This window comes from Chiloscyllium punctatum, chromosome 16, assembly GCF_047496795.1.
Source record: "Chiloscyllium punctatum isolate Juve2018m chromosome 16, sChiPun1.3, whole genome shotgun sequence".
Lineage (NCBI taxonomy): Eukaryota > Metazoa > Chordata > Chondrichthyes > Orectolobiformes > Hemiscylliidae > Chiloscyllium > Chiloscyllium punctatum.
Window position 1 is genome coordinate 21,890,865 of NC_092754.1, and position 20,167 is coordinate 21,911,031.

Sequence of the window (20,167 nt, forward strand, 5' to 3'; positions counted from 1 at the left end):
GTTCATTTGTGGTTTTTGGCGACATATCTACTGTGTGTGACACCCCACCACCACCAAGAGCCAGCTGTTCTCCACTAAATTCATGGGACTCACTCTGCCTCCACATTATTGGAAGGAAATCCCTTAAATTACTTTCATTGAAGCCTCCCCAAATCTGGTCTAAATGAAACACTTAAATGCAATACATTATCACTAGACAGTGGCTCCATTAAACTGGGACCCCTGCTTCCCACTCAGATGGATTTAAAAGATCTCAGGGCAGGATTCCAACTAAAAGCCAGTGAGTTCTCCCCAGTATCACGGACAATATTTATCCCTCAATCAATATTGCCAAAACCTATTTTAATTTGCTCTTGAATTCTCTCCAGCACTGCAGGTTGTAGGAGGCGAGTGCTGAATTCATCCCCGGTTAGAATAGGGATCCAGCTCCAGGCTGTCAGCACCAACCTGATAGACACCAGCAGTCCAGCCAACTGTGCAACCCACATCGCTGTGGGAACCTATGCTTTTCCAGGTAGGTTGTAGCCTGGGGTCACAGACAGTGCTGATCTCTCCCACTCTTCCCAGCTGCCATTGGTGGATGTTAGAAGGAATTGCAGGTTAATACTCAATGAATGTGCCCTCCCTGACTACTCCCTGGAGTAGTATTGAACGAGAGTTTCTAGCTCTTAGGTAGGGCTGCTACCCACCACACCACAACACTGCGTGTCCATTGAATAGCATACTCACCTTTGTGGGAGCTTGCTGTGCACAAATTGGCTCCTACATTCAAACAGCGACTAGATTTCAAAGGTACTTCATGGACTGAATGTCCTGATATTGTGAAAGGTGCTATATAAATGTAAGTCGCTCTGTTATATTCACTACCTCCCCTTGTGTAACATTAAAGCTCATTAATGATGCAGGCTGTAATTTGTACTATGTTCCTTTTACATTTCTCTCTGCATCTACTCATCCCAAAATAGTCTGCCTTTAATGAATGTCACTGCATGGTGCATGTACCTGTTATCACCCCACTGTGAGCTCCTTAAACATCATTGAAAAAAAACAGCAAAGTGGAGTTCAGGATTATCAGATTGGCCCCAGGACCTCAATAAATGGCAGAGTAAGACATGATGAGTTGAATGGTCTACTTCTGAACATACAGCTCATGGTTTTAACGTAGACTGAGCCCAGTTTTGGGTCAGGGAGGGGTCAGTTGGATGAACCATCAAATCCACGAGCACAAACACGGCAAGAACAAGCAAATATCATATGATCCTCCTCTCCCTTGTCAACCTTCCGCAGGGACTGTTCCCTGTTGGACACCCCTGGTCCACTCCTCCTTCACTCCCAGCATTCCCTCGGCACCGTCCCCTGCGAACCCCTGCCTGTTTACTTCCTCCCTCCTTCCATCCAAGGCCCCAAACATACCTTCCAGGTGAAATAGCGAGTTACCTGCAATTCACTCAAATAGTCTACTATAATCGCTGCTCACAGTGTGGTCTCCCCTATATTGGGGCGTGGACAGGGCGACGGCTTTGCAGAACATCTACATTTGGCCTCCAAAGAAAACCCCAAGTTTCCAGTTGCCTATCAGTGGAACACTGTTCCCTGTTCCCTGGCCAACATCTCTGTCTTGGGTTTGCTGCAGTGCTTCAGTGAGGTCAGTGCAAGCTGGAAGGACAACACCTCATTTTGCGCTTGGGAACCCTGCAACCTTCTGAACTTAATATCAACTTCAACAATTTTAGGGCCTGAGCACCTTTCCCCATGTTTTCCCCCCACCCCTCACACACCAGGTCTTGCCATTACATGAGGCTGCTGCCACACATTATCCATCGTCGCCCATTTCTTGTCCCCCATTAGCAGCTATTTGTTCTCCCAGACTGACCTTTAACCACTCCTTTGTCTATCCAACCCCTTTTTTTCCTTTCTCTGGTCTCCACCTATCATTTACTTCCTCCCCACTCCATCTTCCATATAAAAACCATCTTTTTTTGAGCTACCAGTCTGTGGAAGGGTCACTCAACCAGAGATGTTAACTGTGATTTCTCTCCACAGATGCTGAGCTTTTCCAGCAATCTCTGTTCTCGTTTCATATATCAACTTCATCATTTCTGGAGGCCACACTCATAAACAAGGGGAGACTGGTTAAAAACTGAACACATGTGTAAACTCAACAACAACACCAACTTGTATATCCCAATTCTGACATGGTGAAGCCTCACTCAGTGCTTCCCAGAAATGTTGTTATCAGGCAGACACCCAATACTGAGGGACCTGAACATATATTAGTTCACTCAGAGCTTGGTCAAATGTGTCTGGAAGGAAGTGAGAGAGTGAAGAGGCAGAGAGGTTTTGAGAGGGAATTCCAGAGGCTGGAGCCCCAGTAGTTGGCCACTAATGCTGGAACAAAGGAGTGTGTGGGTTGGGGTGGGGTGGTGGAAAGGTGAGAGTTGGAGCAACATAGAGATCTCAGACCGCTTTAGATCTCAGACCAGATTAGATGAATTGGCCATGTCTAAATTGCTCATAGTGTGTTCAGGGATGTGTTGGTTAGGAGCATCATTCAGGGAAAATGGAGGTAGGGGAATGGGTCTGGGTGGGATACTGTTTGGAGGGTCAGTGTGGACTTGTTGGACCAAATAACCTGTTTCCGCACTGTAGGGATTCTATGGACGTGCTTCCAGAGATTATAAAGGGTGTGGCTGGAGAGAGGTTTGCTCACGTTGCTGAATAATGAACAAATTGAGGCGTTGTTGAATGGATGCCAGGAGGTATGAGGAGGAAGTGAACAGGATTTGGTGAAAATCAGGAAATGGGGTAGTGAAGTTTAACAGTTTACTTCATCTGCAGGAATGAAACATTACACTCACACAGTCCTTACTATTTCAAATCAGATTCCACCAAATACTTCTCCAGAGTTGCATAGATTCATAGCACAGCACAGAGAGGGGCCTTTTGGCCCATTCCTGTGCATGCTGGTCAATAAAAATCTAACAACTAATCCCATTTTCCAGCACTTGACCCGTAACTGAACAAGTTGACCCAAAGGTCAAGGAATTGAATTGGCTCAGATTTAAAATAATTGGTCAAATAAGCAAACAAAAAGGAGAAAAAAAAATCCTTTGCATGAAGTGAGTAGCCATAAGGTCTGGAAAGCAGAGGCTGAATGTGTGGTGGAGACAGGTTTAGTTGGGAGGGAGTCAGACTGTTATTTGCGAAGGTAAAATGTGCAGGAGAGGGATGGGAAGTGGGACAAGATAAATTGCACATTTGGAGGGCCAACGGACTTCTTCAATGCTGTAACAATTCTGAGATTCTACATTCGTGGCCAAAACAGCATGAGCAGATCAGTTTTCCACACAAGAAAAGAACAAAGGCCTACTGTGCCCTTGCCCCGCCCCTATCACTGCTGCTGTGTTCTCAGCCAAATCAACATTGCCATAGCAACAACCTCCTTCCTAGAAAAAAGCACCGCCACCCATTCATTTGTTAAACTCAAAACATCACATTAGCTGCTCAGGTTAATCCTCCTAGAGTGTATGTTTTCCCCTTAACATTTACTGAGCTTGGTTTCCTGAGCTAGAGACCGGGGCTAGCATTAACATTGCTGAAACCAGACGTGTTCAGTTTACTGTTTGATCAATGTTGGGGGTGGTGTCAACGGAGAGAATACTGCACTGATTTTCAGGATTCCTTAAAAAAGTGATTATAACCCACTGGTATTTCTATTGATAGGACAATTTCAACAGCAGGATAATCATGTACAAGACCTCACAGTAATTCTGCTCCAATCTCTGCCCCAGATAGAAAGCTGGAGACAATCTTATTCACATACATTCACACTGGCAATTCATATTCGGCTGACTGAGGTGGGAAAGATCTGCCACAAATTGCCAACTCCTCCAGGAATGACCTGGAAGCTGAAGGTTAATCTTCCCAGCGACTGCAGAGAAAATTCACTGGGCCATTTAAAAACAAAATGGTGCTTCAAGCACTTATTACTTATGAGAATGCTGGGAGGTGGTTAAAAAGATGTTTCATGGACAGACAGGAACCATCCAACTTGGTCCTAAAGAGTCTTTGCAATTGCCAGTTGGTTTGGGCAATGTATTGCAAAAGTGGGCTCGGTCAGGAACCAACGCAGGGTGGGGAATAGCATATTGGAAGCAGGAAGTCACATAATGAAACCTCCAGGGATAATTCATGCAGAGTTGGTAGCCTTCTCTGATAATGTAGCATGCAACAAAACAGAGTTAGCTGATCGAAGTGGAATGTGTCCCCAGGTTTAAAGCAGGATGAACCATCAAGGGGAAGCTACATGGTGCAGTGGTAGCCTTGGAGTCAGATGCTTCATGTTCAGGTTTCAATCCAGGGCTTGATGACCAGGGAAAATCACAGCAAAGCCAAGCATCAACTTGTAAATCTTTCTATCATGGGCACTCAGAGTGGGAGAGGTTCCTGTTCAGTGTAGGATTGAAAATAAAGGAAGCTCTATCATCACTATCCATAGCTCCAAGCTACAACACACTGTTGCCACAGAAATACAGACTCCCTGGATGGGTTGAATGACCAGTGTGGTTCAGCTTGGTGCCAATGGCATGGCATTCCTTCCCCATTCCCTCCTGGGCAGATTTGGGAGCTGCCTCCTTGTCCCATCCATCATGGAGGTTGTGGCATTGCAGGTGGAAAGCTGAACAAGCAGGTCAGTCTCTCCTGTGCTGTGGCTGCTGCTGGAGGGACTGATCGAGTGAGGAATAGCACTAGCACTTAGCTGCGCTCAGTCACCAGTAAAGATCCTGCTGATTTTCTGCATCAATTATGAGAAATAATCTCATCTGCAAGGTTTCAGAGGACGGCCAATAAACATTGTATTAAAGCAGAAAATACTGAACAAGACCAACTCAATTCTTGATGAATTTTCACATAAATTGATAAGCTTCCTTTCAGCCACTAACAAACCCTTCTGTTTATTCCTATCACTTTCTATTACCATTTCATATTTCCAGCATTCACTGCTTTTTCAGTCTGTGCTATTCTGTGTTTAAGGTTAAAATGAAGGGGTTAGCAGGCTAGGAGTGACCTTTCCCATTTGAATTCCTTAACAAGTCACTGGATGGGGAATAGTTATACTCAGATCTGACAAGGCAGGCAGTTTGGAAAATGAAATGTCATCCACAAAGGCCTAGTTTTAAAACTCACTCACCGTTATTGAATCCTCTTTAAGAAACCAGGCTTTACTGATCAGGTGTTAGCACTTTGGGAAGTGCTAAACGAGGAATGTTCGAGGGGTCTAAGTGATGTGAGCTATGGAGAGACTTGTCACAGAACTGAACGTGAAATCCACTGAGGCTGATCTTGAGCACTGCTTCCTTTTCTCTGTGTTTGACAAGTGATGCAGTAAGTTTGTCACCGAGCAGTAGAAAGCTGCCAGTTAACGTGGGGGAGGGGGGAAGGGGTGGTTATTGCTTGTTAAACACGTTGTTAATGGGTCCAAATTGTTTCACTGATACTCAGTTTCCTATCTTACTAAATGTGCTACACAAGTAAGACATCAAGAAAATCCAGGAAATCAGCGCAGGCACTAGGTGAATGCAGCTCGCTGCTTACTCCAAAGGACATCAGACACCAATACCTTGGGCACCAGCCATAGGCACCCTACATCCAACATCCAACATATTGGAATACAAGATGTGCCAGGCTTTAAGAACTGTCTTGGCATGTCTCTGATTTGTTTTTTGTTCATTGATGGGATGAGGGTGTCACTGGCTAGGCCAGCATTTATCACCCATCCCTGATTGCTCAAAGGACAGTTAAGAATCAACCATATTGCTGTGGGTCTGGAGTCACATGTAGGCCAGATCAGGTGAGGATGGCAGTTTCCTTTCCTAAAGGACATTAGTGAATCAGATGGGTTTATCACCTGTGCACCACTCCATCTATTCTCCCTCACAAGCAGGACACCAACTTTCCTGGGTCTTCCGAATCTGAAGGTATCCATGTGGGGGAGGTTTTTTACTGACAGTGTTTGGCTGGGTGCACAATGGGCTCTTAATGGTGGTGCAAATACAAGTAGTGCTGTTCTCTCGGTGGATATCAGTTGAGTGGTGAACTGTTTCAGGAATGGTGTATGGTGAAACAGGGATTGAATCAGACATGAAGGAAGCCAGAGGGACAGGATTGGCTGTTAGAGAAGGTAAGACATGGCAAGAAAACTCATTAGGCTTCACGGCAGAAATCCATCCAAAAACCCAACTCAGTGCAGGCTTAATCAAATCAACATAAGGTTCAACCTGTAGTCTCATGGGGAAATTCTGTACCACTTGTTTTTTAGATTAGATTAAGTTAGGTTACTTACAGTGTGGAAACAGGCCCTTCGGCCCAAGAAGTCCACACTGACCCTCTGAAGAGCAACCCACCCAGATCCTTGATGTTATGGTTTGAACCGTCAGGCCCAGCGTTATTGGTGATCATTTTATTTTCCAATCTTCTCCCTTCTCTTTTCTTTCGATCTGACTCCACATGGTCCAGCACCTTTCTGACATCTTTCCCAGGCAGCTGTTGACCTTGTTATGGCAATACCCTCCTGAATGGCCTCCCACCTCACAACCACCTTCAACATGAGCCCATCTCTGTCTGAATTCATGCTTCATTATCCTCTGTGCTTGCTAATCTACATCGGCTCCCAGATCTGGCAACATCTCAATTTTAATAACCTCATCCCTGATTTCAAATCCCTGCATGGCCTCACAAGCCCCTCCTTACTTCAGTAACCTCCTCCAGCGACTACACTCCTTCCCCTCTCTCTCTAACCTCCTCCAGCTCCACAATTCCCCATGATCTCTGCACTACACAATTCTGGACTCTTGCAGACTTTCATCATTCCTGCATTGGCAGAGCTGCCTTCAGTTGCTACTTGCTTTTCACTTTACTAAGGCCTAAAGCTCTGGAAATCCCTTTTCTTGGGCTCTCTCCTCCTTTAAGATTCTCTTTAAACTCGCCTGTTTCTCAAAAACCTTTGGCTATCTGTCCTCACATCTCCTGATGCAGCCTGGTGTTACATTTATATTTGATAACACAACTGTAAAGACATTTTGCTGTGTCAAAGGTGCTATTACAAGAATGATTCCATGGATGAGCAGCTTCAGTTATGAAGACAGATTGGAGAAATCAGGGCTGTTTTCTCAGAGTAGGGAAAGCTGAGAGGAGATTTGATTAAGTATTTAGAAGCTCGGGGAGTCTGGAGAGAGTGAATAGAAAGAAACGATCCCAATTCATGAAAGGACTGAGAACAAGGGAGCACGAATTTAAAGTAATTTACAAAAGAAATAAAAATGATATGAGAGAAAGCAATTTTTTTCACAGCTAGTGGTTAGGGTCTAGGATGCACTGCCTAAAACTGTGATGGAGACAGGTTCAAACAGAACATTCAAAGGGGAATTAGATGATTATTTGAAAATAAAGTATACGTAGGGTAACGGGGAGATGACAGTAAGTGAAATGCTCATCTGGAAGGTTGGTGCAGACACAATGGGCTGAATGTTCTCCTTCTGTAATGGAATAATACTGTGATTCTGTGCTTGTATGTGGCTTGCTCTGAAGCCTAGACAAGGAATATTATCTTTTGACTGTGGGGATACAAGAGCAGAGTTCAGTAAAGTTTCCATCAATGTCTGTTTTTGAACCTGTTCTATCAGGAGTGACATGGAGTGTGATTGTCCCTTCAAAATGTGTACTTGATCTAGAAAGAACTGCAGGGCTACGGCCAAAGAGCAGGGGCATGGGAATAGTTAAATGATTGCTGTAAAGAGCCAGCAAATAGCATGATGGGCCAAATGGCCTCCTTCTGTGCTCTATTATTCAATGATTCCACACCTCATGAGCACAGAGAGCTGCCACTTCCCATCCCAGCAAGAATTAACACCTTTAGCAAAAGGAAAGGAGATTGGAAAATATCTTTTCACAACTTCATCTTCACACGTCTCATCTCAGCAACTGTTGTTCATGAAACTAATTACATTTAGATTTCTCCATTAAAACATGAGAAAATATAGACTTTGTTGAACTCAAGGCTCACCTTGTGTGTTCCTCCTCTTAACTATTCAAAACTAAGGAGGAAAATAGGAACTATAGAGCAGGAATCTTGCTAAAATACTGAATTAGCGAACACAGCAAAATACACCCTTTGGTTCATCTCCTCTCTCCTGCAGATTTTGAAAACTGAAGCTCTCGTCGCCATTCCTCGATTTGCTTCCTGCCTTTTCCTGATATTCTCACCAAACTTGCTGATGCCTGTTGTATGGACTTTGGCCTTTTGCATGATTTTGTTGCAAAAACAAAACAGCTGCCTCAGGGAGTGATGAACATGTGAAGCCCATCACTGATTCCCAACAAACTGGCTCCTATTCACAGCCACATTCTGTGGTAATGCCCGGCAGGAGAAAGCTTACTCAGGTCTACATAGGATAGATGGCACAGAAACAGGCCATTCAGCCCTCACAGTCCATGTCAGCATTTGTGTTTTACTCAGTGATCCTCCCATCTACATCTAGCATTGTGACCCTCTATTCATTCTCCTTTATATAGTTTGCAGCTTCTTCTTAGATGCATCCACAGTATTTACTTCAACCACTCCCAGCGCTGACACATTCCACATTTTCACTGCTCTTTGGGTGAAGAAATTTCTCCTGAATTCTTGATTGGATTTACCTTATATTGGTGATCTCATGTAAAGCTCTTCCCCACGAGAGGAAACATTCTCTCTGTGTTCACTCTATTGAAACGTTTTATAATTTTAAAGGCCTCCATTAGATCACCCTTTAGGTTCTTCAAGAGAGGAGGGGGACCTGCCAGCCAATCCTTTGTGGATATGTACATCCTGGTACTTCTGGTATAATCCTTGGAAATCTTCTCTGCACGCGCTCTAATGCCTCGACATCCTTTCTCATTATATGGCAATTAAAATTGCATGCTGTACTCTATATATGCTTTAAACAAGATTCAATACAGGTCTAACGTAACATTCCTACTGACCAATTCTATCCCAGTAGAATTAAAAGAGTGCTTGGTTTACTGTTTTTACAGACTAACTCAACATTTAGCGAATGGTCTAATTGAACAGTTGTGATATAAATACAAAATTTTACATTGTGACAATGCTAGTCCTTGGTACTCTTTCTAATTCTTGTACATTTCTTTTATTTAATTTCTAGGCTTTTTTTTACCTCATGGAGAAGATGGGATCTTTTTGAACTTACTAGCAGTCAAAAACACAACATGGAAAGGAATGCTTTTAAGCACTCATACATATTTCATGTACACTGTTTATATAATATATTGTATCTGCATACGTCAAGTCATCATGACATAGAATTAGTTGCTAGCTGTATATGGTCCAATTTTCCACACACCGTCTCTTCCAGTTATTTGTGCTATTCACCAAATTTAAAATAAAAACAAATACAGCTGTGAATCCAGAAACTGGATCAGTCACAATAGTTTTATTTCATTGAATGGAAGGCAATGTCAAAGTTCTTGATAGCCAGCAGAATGATGTACTCACTCTTTTACGAAGTTATTCAGCTGCATCCTGACTGATCTTTGAGCCTGATCGGAGAGAATCTGTAATGAGGAAAGGGACAATCATTACCATCTGGGTTTTTCTGTAAGCAACAACATCTTCTTCTTTAATAACGAGGACCACCTAGAGACAATTTAAATAGAAGAGGTGTTTCTGTGACCTATTACTCTTGCAGCTCGCAAAACTCAGGAAGCAATGATCCAACTGTACTAGTCATCTCCTGAGTGACAGTTCCCACTTGTGTGGACCAACTTCTTGAGAATAGCTCATAGTATCATTCCCCACAGCCTGCCTGTCATCTCCTAGTGGGAATGAGAGAGTCACTCCCCACTGCCTGCCTGTCATCTCCTAGTGGGAATGAGAGAGTCACTCCCCACTGCCTACCCATCACCTCCTACTGGGAATGAGAGAGTCTCACTCCCCAATGTCTACCATCACCTCCTACTGGGAGTGAGAGCCTCACTCCTCACTACCTACCTGCCATCTCCTAGTGGGAATGAGAGAGTCACTCACCACTGCCTACCTGTCATCTCCTACTGGGAATGAGAGCCTCACTCCCCAGTGCTTGCCCATCATCTCCTACTGGGAATGAGAGCCTCACTCCCCACTGCCTACCTGCCATCTCCTAGTGGGAATGAGAGTCACTCCACACTGCCTACCTGCCATTTCTTAGTGGGAATGAGAGAGTGACTCCTCACTGCCCACCCATCATCTCCTAGTGGGAATGAGAAGGTCACTCCCAACTGCCTACCTGTCATCTCCTGTTGAGAGCTCAGTGTGTCACTCCTCACTGCCTGCCCATCACCTCAAGGTGGGAGCTCAGAGTGTTAACCCTCACATATGTCAATGTCTAAGACAAAATATTTTACTAAGCTTATTAATGTATTGCTGAGGTACTGCACTCTCATGAATCTTTTAGTTTATGTATAAAAACTCCTTCCTCTGGATGGGAATATTTCTATCCTTTAGTATCAACTCAGATTAAAAACTAATCTTCTGTATCGTATGTTTGCCTTCCAATGGAGAAGTGCCTATCCCAGCCTGCTTTTTTGGTGAAATATGCCCTGTCTCCTCTACAGGAGGCAGGTGCTCATGCATATTTGAGGTGTATGGGCCAAGGGGGACAAGTGAAGTGTTTCTTGGTACAGAATTATACCTGAATTCTGACCAATACTAGTAACATTTAGCTTCCTGTTATTTATGCAATCGCTGTCATTTTCCTCCACCAAGCTTAAGAGTTTGACTTTTCACACTCCTCCTTGACCATCCTGATCAAATGTCACATGATGAAGCTTCAGGAATGTGTTTATCTTGCACTGGCAACCTAAAGATTTTTGCATCTCATCTCCCCCTGCAAGACAAGCCATGATTCAGATGGTGACCCATTTGGAGTCAGTTTTTCACAGTCATATTTCAACTACAGGAACAACACATGAAGGGATAATGCTCAGACTCATATGCTGTCCAGATGGAAAAAATATGTTGTTACCTCATTAGTTAGGGGAGAGTTTTAAGGCAAAGAATTCGGTTTGTATACTTCTGAAAAAGGCTGTGAATTAGGAAAAACAACAAAACAAACAACTAATACTTATATCCATCAGGATTGTGGCTTGAAGTATATTTATTGTGAGAATGAAAATGACTGAAGCACATGCATCAACACATAAGACCAGACTGATCCCGCCAGATATATAATAAATATTTGGCAGTACAGTAATCATGTGATATTATATCTGAGCCAAGTTGATGATAAATGAATTCCACTACCGCTTCCTCTCCAGACTGTTAGTCAGCAACTCTAGTGCCTGTGACATTAATAGCACCACAGCAGATATAATCAATTAGTGGAAACTTGATCTTGCCCACTCCCCTCTGCTTCCCTCCACCCCTGAAAAGACTGATTCACACTTGGTACACAGGCACTAGCCACGGTCCAATCCCTCATCAAACTGGCCATTCTTACTGTGGGTCCTTAGCAGAGTATGTTGGCAGGCCATTCTCCCAAGGGGTGGAGGAGGGGAGAAGGGGGAAATTCACAGCTGCCTTTTTCTATCCTCACCAACGCCTCTGTGTGCAGAAGTCATTCAATGGTGCCCTGGACTGAGAACTACTTTACTTCAGCCCGGCCGGAGACTAGCTGAAATGTTCCGATTGCCACCCTGGACAAGCTTAACTAACTCAGCAAAGGCTTTAGATTAAGCTTAAAACCTTACTGATTTATGTACTGTAAAGCACTGACAGTGAATTTCTGTCATGAACCAGATGTCTGATCTTTACACAATTTCTGTACTTTAACCATTTATCATATCTGTTCTGTTACCAGTTAGTTACATCTGTTACATTCTGCAATGGTTCTGACCATGGGGCACCACAAAGCATGAAGGGTGCTTAATGTTACTATATTAGATCACTTAGAGTCATAGAGTCATAGAGATGTACAGCATGGAAACAGACCCTTTGGTCCAACCCATCCATGCCGACTAGATATCCCAACCCAATCTAGTCCCTCCTGCCAGCACCCGGCCCATATCCCTCCAAACCCTTCCTATTCATATACCCATCCAAATGCCTCTTCAATGTTGCAATTGTACCAGCCTCTACCACATCCTCTGGCAGCTCATTCCATACACGTACCACCCTCTGCGTGAAAAAGTTGCCCAGTAGGTCTCATTTATATCTTTCCCCTCTCACCCTAAACCTATGCCCTCTAGTTCTGGACTCCCCAACCCCAGGGAGGGGTCTATTTATCCTATCCATGCCCCTCAATTTTGTAAACCTCTATAAGGTCACCCCTCAGCCTCCAACACTCCAGGGAAAATAGCCCCAGCCTGTTCAGCCTCTCCCTGTATCTCAGATCCTCCAACCCTGGCAACATCCTTGTAAATCTTTTCTGAACCCTTTCAAGTTTCACAACATCTTTCCGATAGGAAGGAGACCAGAATTGCATGCAATATTCCAACAGTGGCCTAACCAATGTCCTGTCCGGCCGCAACATGACCTCCCAATTCCTGTACTCAATACTCTGACCAATAAAGGAAAGCATACCAAATGCCTTCTTCACTATCCTATCTACCTGTGACTCCCCTTTCAAGGAGCTATGAACCTGCACTCCAAGGTCTCTTTGTTCAGCAACACTCCCTAGGACCTTACCATTAAGTCCTGCTAAGATTTGCTTTCCTAAAGTGCAGCACCTCGCTTTTATCTGAATTAAACTCCATCTGCCACTTCTCAGCCCATTGGTCCATCTGGTCCAGATCCTATTGTAATCTGAGATAACCCTCTTCGCTGTCCACTACACCTCCAATTTTGGTGTCATCTGCAAACTTACTAACTGTACCTCTTATCTTCGCATCCAAATCATTTATGTAAATGACAAAAAGTAGAGGGCCCAGCACCGATCCTTGTGGCACTCCACTGGTCACAGGCCTCCAGTCTGAAAAACAACCCTCCACCACCACCACCCCCTGTCTTCTACCTTTGAGCCAGTTCTGTATCCAAATGGCTAGTTCTCTCTGTATTTCATGAGATCTAACCTTGCTAATCAGTCTCCCATGGGGTACTTTGTCAAACGCCTTACTGAAGTCCATATAGATCACATCTACTGCTCTGCCCTCATCAATCTTCTTTGTTAATTCCTCAAAAAACTCAATCAAGTTTGTGAGACATGGTTTCCCATGCACAAAGCCATGTTGAGTATCCCTAATCAGTCCTTGCCTTTCCAAACACATGTACATCCTGTCCCTCAGGATTCCCTCCAACAACTTGCCCACCACCGAGGTCAGGCTCACCGGTCTATAGTTCCCTGGCTTGTCTTTACTGCCCTTCTTAAATAGTGGCACCACGTTTGTCAACCTCCAGTCTTCCTGCACCTCACGTGTGACTATCGATGATACAAATATCTCAACAAGAGGCCTAATCACTTCTCTAGCTTCCCAGAGAGTTCTCGGGTACACCTGATCAGGTACTGGGGATTTACCCACCTTTAACCGTTTCAAGACATCAAGCACTTCCACCTCTGTAATCTGGACATTTTGCAAGATGTCACCATGTATTTCCCTACAGTCTATATCTTCCATATCCTTTTCCACAGTAAATACTGATGCAAAATATTCATTTAGTATTCACACAAAGGCCACCTTGCTGATCTTTGAGGGGCCCTATTCTCTCCCTAGTTACCCTTTTGTCCTTAATATATTTGTAAAACCCCTTTGGATTCTCCTTAATTCTATTTGCCAAAGCTATCTCATGTCCCCGTTTTGCCCTCCTGATTCCCTCTTAAGTATACTTCTACTTTCTTTATACTCTTCTAAGAATTCACTCGATCTATCCTGTCTGTACCCGACATATGCTTCCTTCTTTTTCTTAACCGAACCCTCAATTTCTTTAGTCATCCATCATTCCCTATACCTATCAGCCTTCCCTTTCACCCTGACAGGAATATACTTTCTCTGGATTCTTGTTATCTCATTTCTGAAGGCTTCCCATTTTCCAGCTGTCCCTTTACCTGCGAACATCTGCCTCCAATCAGCTTTCAAAACGTCTTGCCTACTATCGTCAAAATTGGCCTTTTTTCAATTTAGAACTTCAACTTTTAGATCTGGTCTATCGTTTTCCATCACTATTTTAAAACGAATAGAATTATGGTCGCTGGCCCCAAACTGTCCCCCCACTGACACCTCAGTCACCTGCCCTGCCTTATTTCCCAAGAGTAGGTCAAGTTTTGCACCTTCTCTAGTAGGTACATTCACATACTGAATCAGAAATTTGTCTTGTACACACTTAAGAAATTCCTCTCCATCTAAACCTTTAACACTATGGCAGTCCCAGTCGATGTTTGGAAACTTAAAATCCCCTACCATAACTACCCTATTATTCTTACAGATAGCGGAGATCTCCTTACAAGTTTCTCAATTTCCCTCTGACTATTGGGGTATCTATAATACAATCCCAATAATCTGATCATCCCTTTCTTATTTCTCAGTTCCACCCAAATAACTTCCCTGGATGTATTTCCAGGAATATCTTCCCTTTAGCACAGCTATAATGCTATCCCTTATCAAAAATGCCACTCCCCCTCCTCTCTTGCCTCCCTTTCATCCTTCCTGTAACATTTGTATCCTGGAACATTCAGCTGCCAGTCCTGCCCATCCCTGAGCCATGTTTCCGTAATTGCTATGATATCCCAATCCCATATTCCTAACCATGCCCTGAGTTCATCTGCCTTCCCTGTTAGGCCCTTTGCATTGAAATAAATGCAGTTTAATTTATTAGTCCTACCTTGTCCCTGCCTGCCCTGACTGTTTGACTCACTTCTGTTCTCGGTTTTACCCACCTCAGACTGATCTCTTTCCTCACTATCTCCCTGGGTCCCACCCCCCCACCTTACTAGTTTAAATCTTCCCAAGCAGTTCTAGCAAATTTCCCTGCCCGTATATTAATCCCTTTCCAATTTAGGTGCAATCCGTCCTTCTTGTACAGGTCACTTCTACCCCAAAAGAGATTCCAATGATCCAAAAATGTGAATCCTTCTCCCATACACCAGCTCCTCAGCCACACATTCATCTGCTCTATCCTCCTATTCCTGCCCTCACTAGCTCGTAGCATTGGGAGTAATCCAGATATTACTATCTTTGAGGACCTCCTTTTTAAATTTCTGCCTAACTCTCTGTAATCTCCCTACAGAATCTCAACTTTTTCCCCTTTCAATGTCGTTGGTTTCAATGTGGACAATGACCTCCTGCTGGCCCCTCTTCCCCGTGAGAACATTCTGCACCCTCTCTGAGACATCCTTAATCCTGGCACCAGGGAAACAACACATCATTCTGCTTTTTCTCTGATGGCCACAGAAACGTCTGTCTGTACCCCTGACTACAGAATCCCCTAACACTTCATAAAGATTTTCACTTCAATGATATACTTAACAGGTTGCAAGTCAACTGGACCAAAACAAATAATTTACTTGCTAAGTGTCTTTGAGCGTTGTTGGAAACACCTCCTTAAAATAAAAATCAAAGGAAGATAAATGCCAATAACAGATGTGGCATTTCACTAACACCAATAACTCTGCTAACATCCAGGTTAGTGAAAGGAACAATGAATATGGCACAATGCAGCGATGAAGTTTAGCATAACATGCATGTTTAACATTCCCATCTGTACTCAGTTATACATTAATGAGCTATAAGTCCTGCCATTTAAGAAGAGGTCATGGGAGAGAGCCTGTGGGGTGAGGGGGCTGCAATCAGTGTGTAACTTGGACTTGGGGAATGTCCCAATGACTGTTGCCAGCCTAGAGCTGTATCCAGTTCGAGGCTGGAGCCGACAGGGGGACCTTGGGCTACTGCAGATTCCTAAAGCTATCAACATCAGCTGAGCAAGTACATGGCTTGCATTCTGCAGCTCACAACATTCCCCTGTTTTCGTAACTCAGTGACAAGTGACTCACCTCATGACCCCACCATCGACAGCATTCTCATTGAATACCTACTTGGCTGAGTGGGCCCCAGCTATCAAGCTTGACATCACTCAGAGCAACCTGTTTCATTGTCATCACTGCCATTTGACTCTACATCCATCCCCTCCACCCTTAGCTACTAGCTGTAGTTTGTATGATCGACTGACTGCCCTATAACAAGTTCCCAATGTCACACCACTGCCACTGAGGACGAGAGACCTTCTCCAGATTTCATACCATTCTGACCTTCACACATATTCTTTTTTCACACCCTATAGAAGTTCCTAGCATCACAACCAAAGGCATCAGCCACATCTCAAGGACAACTTGTTTGAAACTCCTATGAATTGACAGACGGATTGGGCTAATAATGACCAGTGCAATTCACAATAAGCAGCAGTCTGGCCTGATGGAGGCACCTCATGTCAGCATTTCTGTTTCTCTCTCACTGCCACGTGGCCCGAGGCCTCAATGCTCCTTTGGAGAGATAACTGAGAAATCCTGTGCCTCCTGGATCAAACGGATTACACTGATTGAGTGCCTTCATTCCATATCATTGAGAGAGTCAACAGGGAGCTGGGAGAAAGGGATGGAAGCTGGACGAATAAAGCATACACAAGGTCCTGATGCAAGGCTTTATATCCCACTTCAGCTGCTGGCAGAATGTTAATTCTGTTAATTAATTAATTGAAGAGCTTGTTTCATTCATATGATAACAAACCTTCTGACAGGTTATAAAAGCCCATCAGATTCATTGACGCCTTGCAGAGGAGACAATCTGCAGTCTTTACCCTATCTGGCCTGTGACACAGGCTCAGTTAGCTGGACGTTTGCTTTTCAATGCAGAGTGACACCAACAGTGTGGGTTCAATTCCCTCACTCCCTGAGGTCACCCACGAAGGTCCCACCTTCTTAATCTCACTGCTCTCCTGAAGCGTCTTGACCCTCAGGTTAAACTCACCTCCACTTTTCTCTCTCGCTAATGAGAGAGCACTGCTCCGAGACTATGATCACTCCACTTTATACATGCCTCCAGACCTCCTGTAATGTGATTGACCCTATACTACACATAGTGAACAGCTTGCAGTCAGCAATCTGGTCAAGGCCAGATAAAGATGGACAGTAAAACCTGGTCTTAACAGAATCATTCATATGCCAGCAACCAATTATAAAGAAAATTCAAGTTGTGGCACCAATTATTTATGAGGAACAAACATTTCTCGTTAGTCCTTCTGTTAAGGGATTAGTAATGAGAGTACGTAATAGAGACAGCAATCCTGCACTGGGTGAAATTCACAACTTAGATACATTTCTATCTACAGAAACATTCCATTTGGCAACATGATCATTCGTGATGAAATAAAAGGGAATTATTTGATGGATAATTTGTTCTGGAGTAAAAAGACAATCACTGCAATATATACACATACATGGATGAGAAGCATGGAGAGGCAGCACATATCATGCTGGTACTATACACAATAAACTGACAGCCAGTTAATGGCAGGAGCATGAAATTAATGACCTTACAAAGGTACTTTGGAGAGTCTATTGTAGTTTGCAAAACCTGATTTGGGCTGCACCCCTCTCTATTCAAGGGCTATGATGTGTCACATTATAATAAGATAAAGATCAGGGAGCAAAGTGCATTCAGTAGTAATCCTATTGTGTTAACTAGAGAGCAAACCTGATGGAAAGACAGATTCTCCAGCTGAGTTTAATTCATGTATCCAGGTTTATTATTGTAGAAATTACAATCTGTTTCATAGTTAAAATCACCAACGACCCTCAGACAGCAACTTCTAAAAACACGACCACTTCCATCTTGAAGGTCAAGGGCAGCAGATACATTAGAATGCCACAACCTTCAGGTTTCCCTCCAAGTCACTCAGCATCCTGTTTTGGAAATATATCGCTGTGCCTTCATTGCCACTGGATCAAAATCCTGGAATTCCCTCCCCTAAAGGCATTGTGGCTCAACCCACTGTAGGTGGACTGCAGCAATCTGGAAGGCAGTTCACCATTCCCTTCTCAATAGCAGCTCGGGATGGGCAATAAATACTGGCCAGCCAGCGATGTCCACGAGTGAATTAAAAAAAAATGGAAGGGCCAAAAGGGTTTTACACATTCTACAGAAGTTTAGCACTGAACTGGAAAGTCATTTCAACAACACTGCCTCATCAACTGAGAAACTCTCACATAAACTGCACCCACTTGCTGCTTCACAAGTTATAAGTACTCCCTTCCAGCTCTGTCTAAACATTTTGTTAAAACATATGTACCATTTTCACAAAGCATTACAACCCTTCTTTTCAGTAGAAAGCCATCGTCTGATCACGTGCAGAATTGTACCAAAGGGTGTCCAGGTACACAGATTGCTAAAACTTAGTGTAGACAGAATGAAATAAAATTTCAAGTTAGTAAGAATACAAAATTTCTAAAATTTGCAATGTAGAAATGGAGCTCCATTGAATTATTAAACTGTAAAGTCATCAAGATGTACAGCACAGAAACAGACCCTTCAGTCCAACTCATTCATGCTGACCAGATATCCTAAATTAATCTAATCCTATTTACCAGCATTTGGCCCATATCCCACTAAATCTTTCCTACTCATATACCCACTCAAATGCCTTTTAAATGTTATCATTGTACCAGTTTCCACCATTTTCTCTTGCAGCTCATTCCACACACACACACCACCCTCTGCATGAAAATGTTGTCCCTTAGGTCCCTTTCATATCTTTCTCCTCATGGTTATTTAATTATTTAAAACTAATTGAGGTAAATGAGGAACCTATGATCTGATATATCGCAAGCTAACATGCAAAGAACTGGTATAACTAATGTTAAACTAGTAAAAACTAGTTTTAAAACTCGGATAACTCAAAAACCGGTAAACTAGACTAATCTATTAGGGGAGCCAGATGTATTTCACTCAGTAATTGTTCAATGTTCTTTAATTATGACAATATTTTGTTGGTGTCCCTCAAACTGGAATCAAGCCAATGGGCAGCTTGCCAATGGTAACATTAGATTTGCAGCTGGCAGACAGCCCACTGTAACAGTGTGTTGATTCAAACCACCACACTGCATTGTGGATTACTGGGGTATAGGTATGTCACTGTGATGGTACATTTGGAGATGCTGATTCTGAAGGAATACATTGTCCAAGTGACATCAACTCTGCTGCAGGAAAAAGTGATCCAATGCCATATTGTCTGAGTAACTTCATTACTTGAGCTGAACACCCTATGCTTACCAAATTGAGTGCTATGCTATCTATTTGGGAGGAATTGCTTGTAACGTAACATTTTCCTATGTGTAATTAAGCAACATAGAATCCAAGTTCCAGAATCAGACAGGAGATTGAGGCTATTCAGCCCATCATGCTTGCTCTTCTTCTTTGAGGGAATTATCAATGAGTGCCACTCCCTTAGCCTCACAAATATTTCCTCTTTAAAATACTTTTTTTTTCAAATTCATTCTGAATTCATTATTGAATCTGTTTTCATCACCCTTTCAGGCAGCACATTCCAAATCCCTATCCATTTGCCTATGGGTGAAACAGATAATGTTTCTCTTGATACTGTTGGTGAAAAGAAGTGATATCAGCAAACTAATACTTTGGGAATGAGAGTTACAATGTCACCTCCAATAGTAAATTACAAACTTAGATACTTTCTTGTATTTGAACTGTTTTTCATATTTTTTAAACATTCATTTATGGGATGTGGGCATCACTGGCTGGTCCAGCGTTTATTGCCCGTTCCTAGTTATCCTTGAGAAGGTGGGGGTGAGCTGCCTTCTTGAACTGCTGCAGCCCACCTGCTGTGGGTTGACCCACAATGCCATTAGGGAGAGAATTCCAGGATTTTGAACCAGCGACAGTGAAGGAACAGCGATATATTTCCAAGTCAGGATGGTGAGTGGCTTTGAGGGAAACTTGAAGATGGTGATGTCTCCATGTATCTGCCACCCTTGACCTTATCTGTGCTGGTTTTTAATGCGCTATGATCAACTTGCCCACATGATAGCACCAGAGTGGTGAGTGATGGGCAGATATGTGTGTGCAGTGTCAACATTAGTATTTGGTATTTTTCTCCACTGTAATAGAGGCACTAACACGTGGTATGATGTCTCCATGT

At 43.3% G+C, this 20,167-nt stretch overlaps 1 protein-coding gene across 1 annotated transcript in view; it reads right to left on the bottom strand.

The window, feature by feature from the left end:
- The window catches only part of acap3a (ArfGAP with coiled-coil, ankyrin repeat and PH domains 3a), a 303,937-nt gene that overhangs the window by 90,812 nt on the left and 192,958 nt on the right, over nt 1-20,167 (bottom strand). Inside the window, exon 5 of the mRNA XM_072586472.1 lies at nt 9,548-9,606. Within this exon, the coding sequence (XP_072442573.1) occupies nt 9,548-9,606 (59 nt within the window). The remainder of the gene's footprint in view (nt 1-9,547; nt 9,607-20,167) is intronic.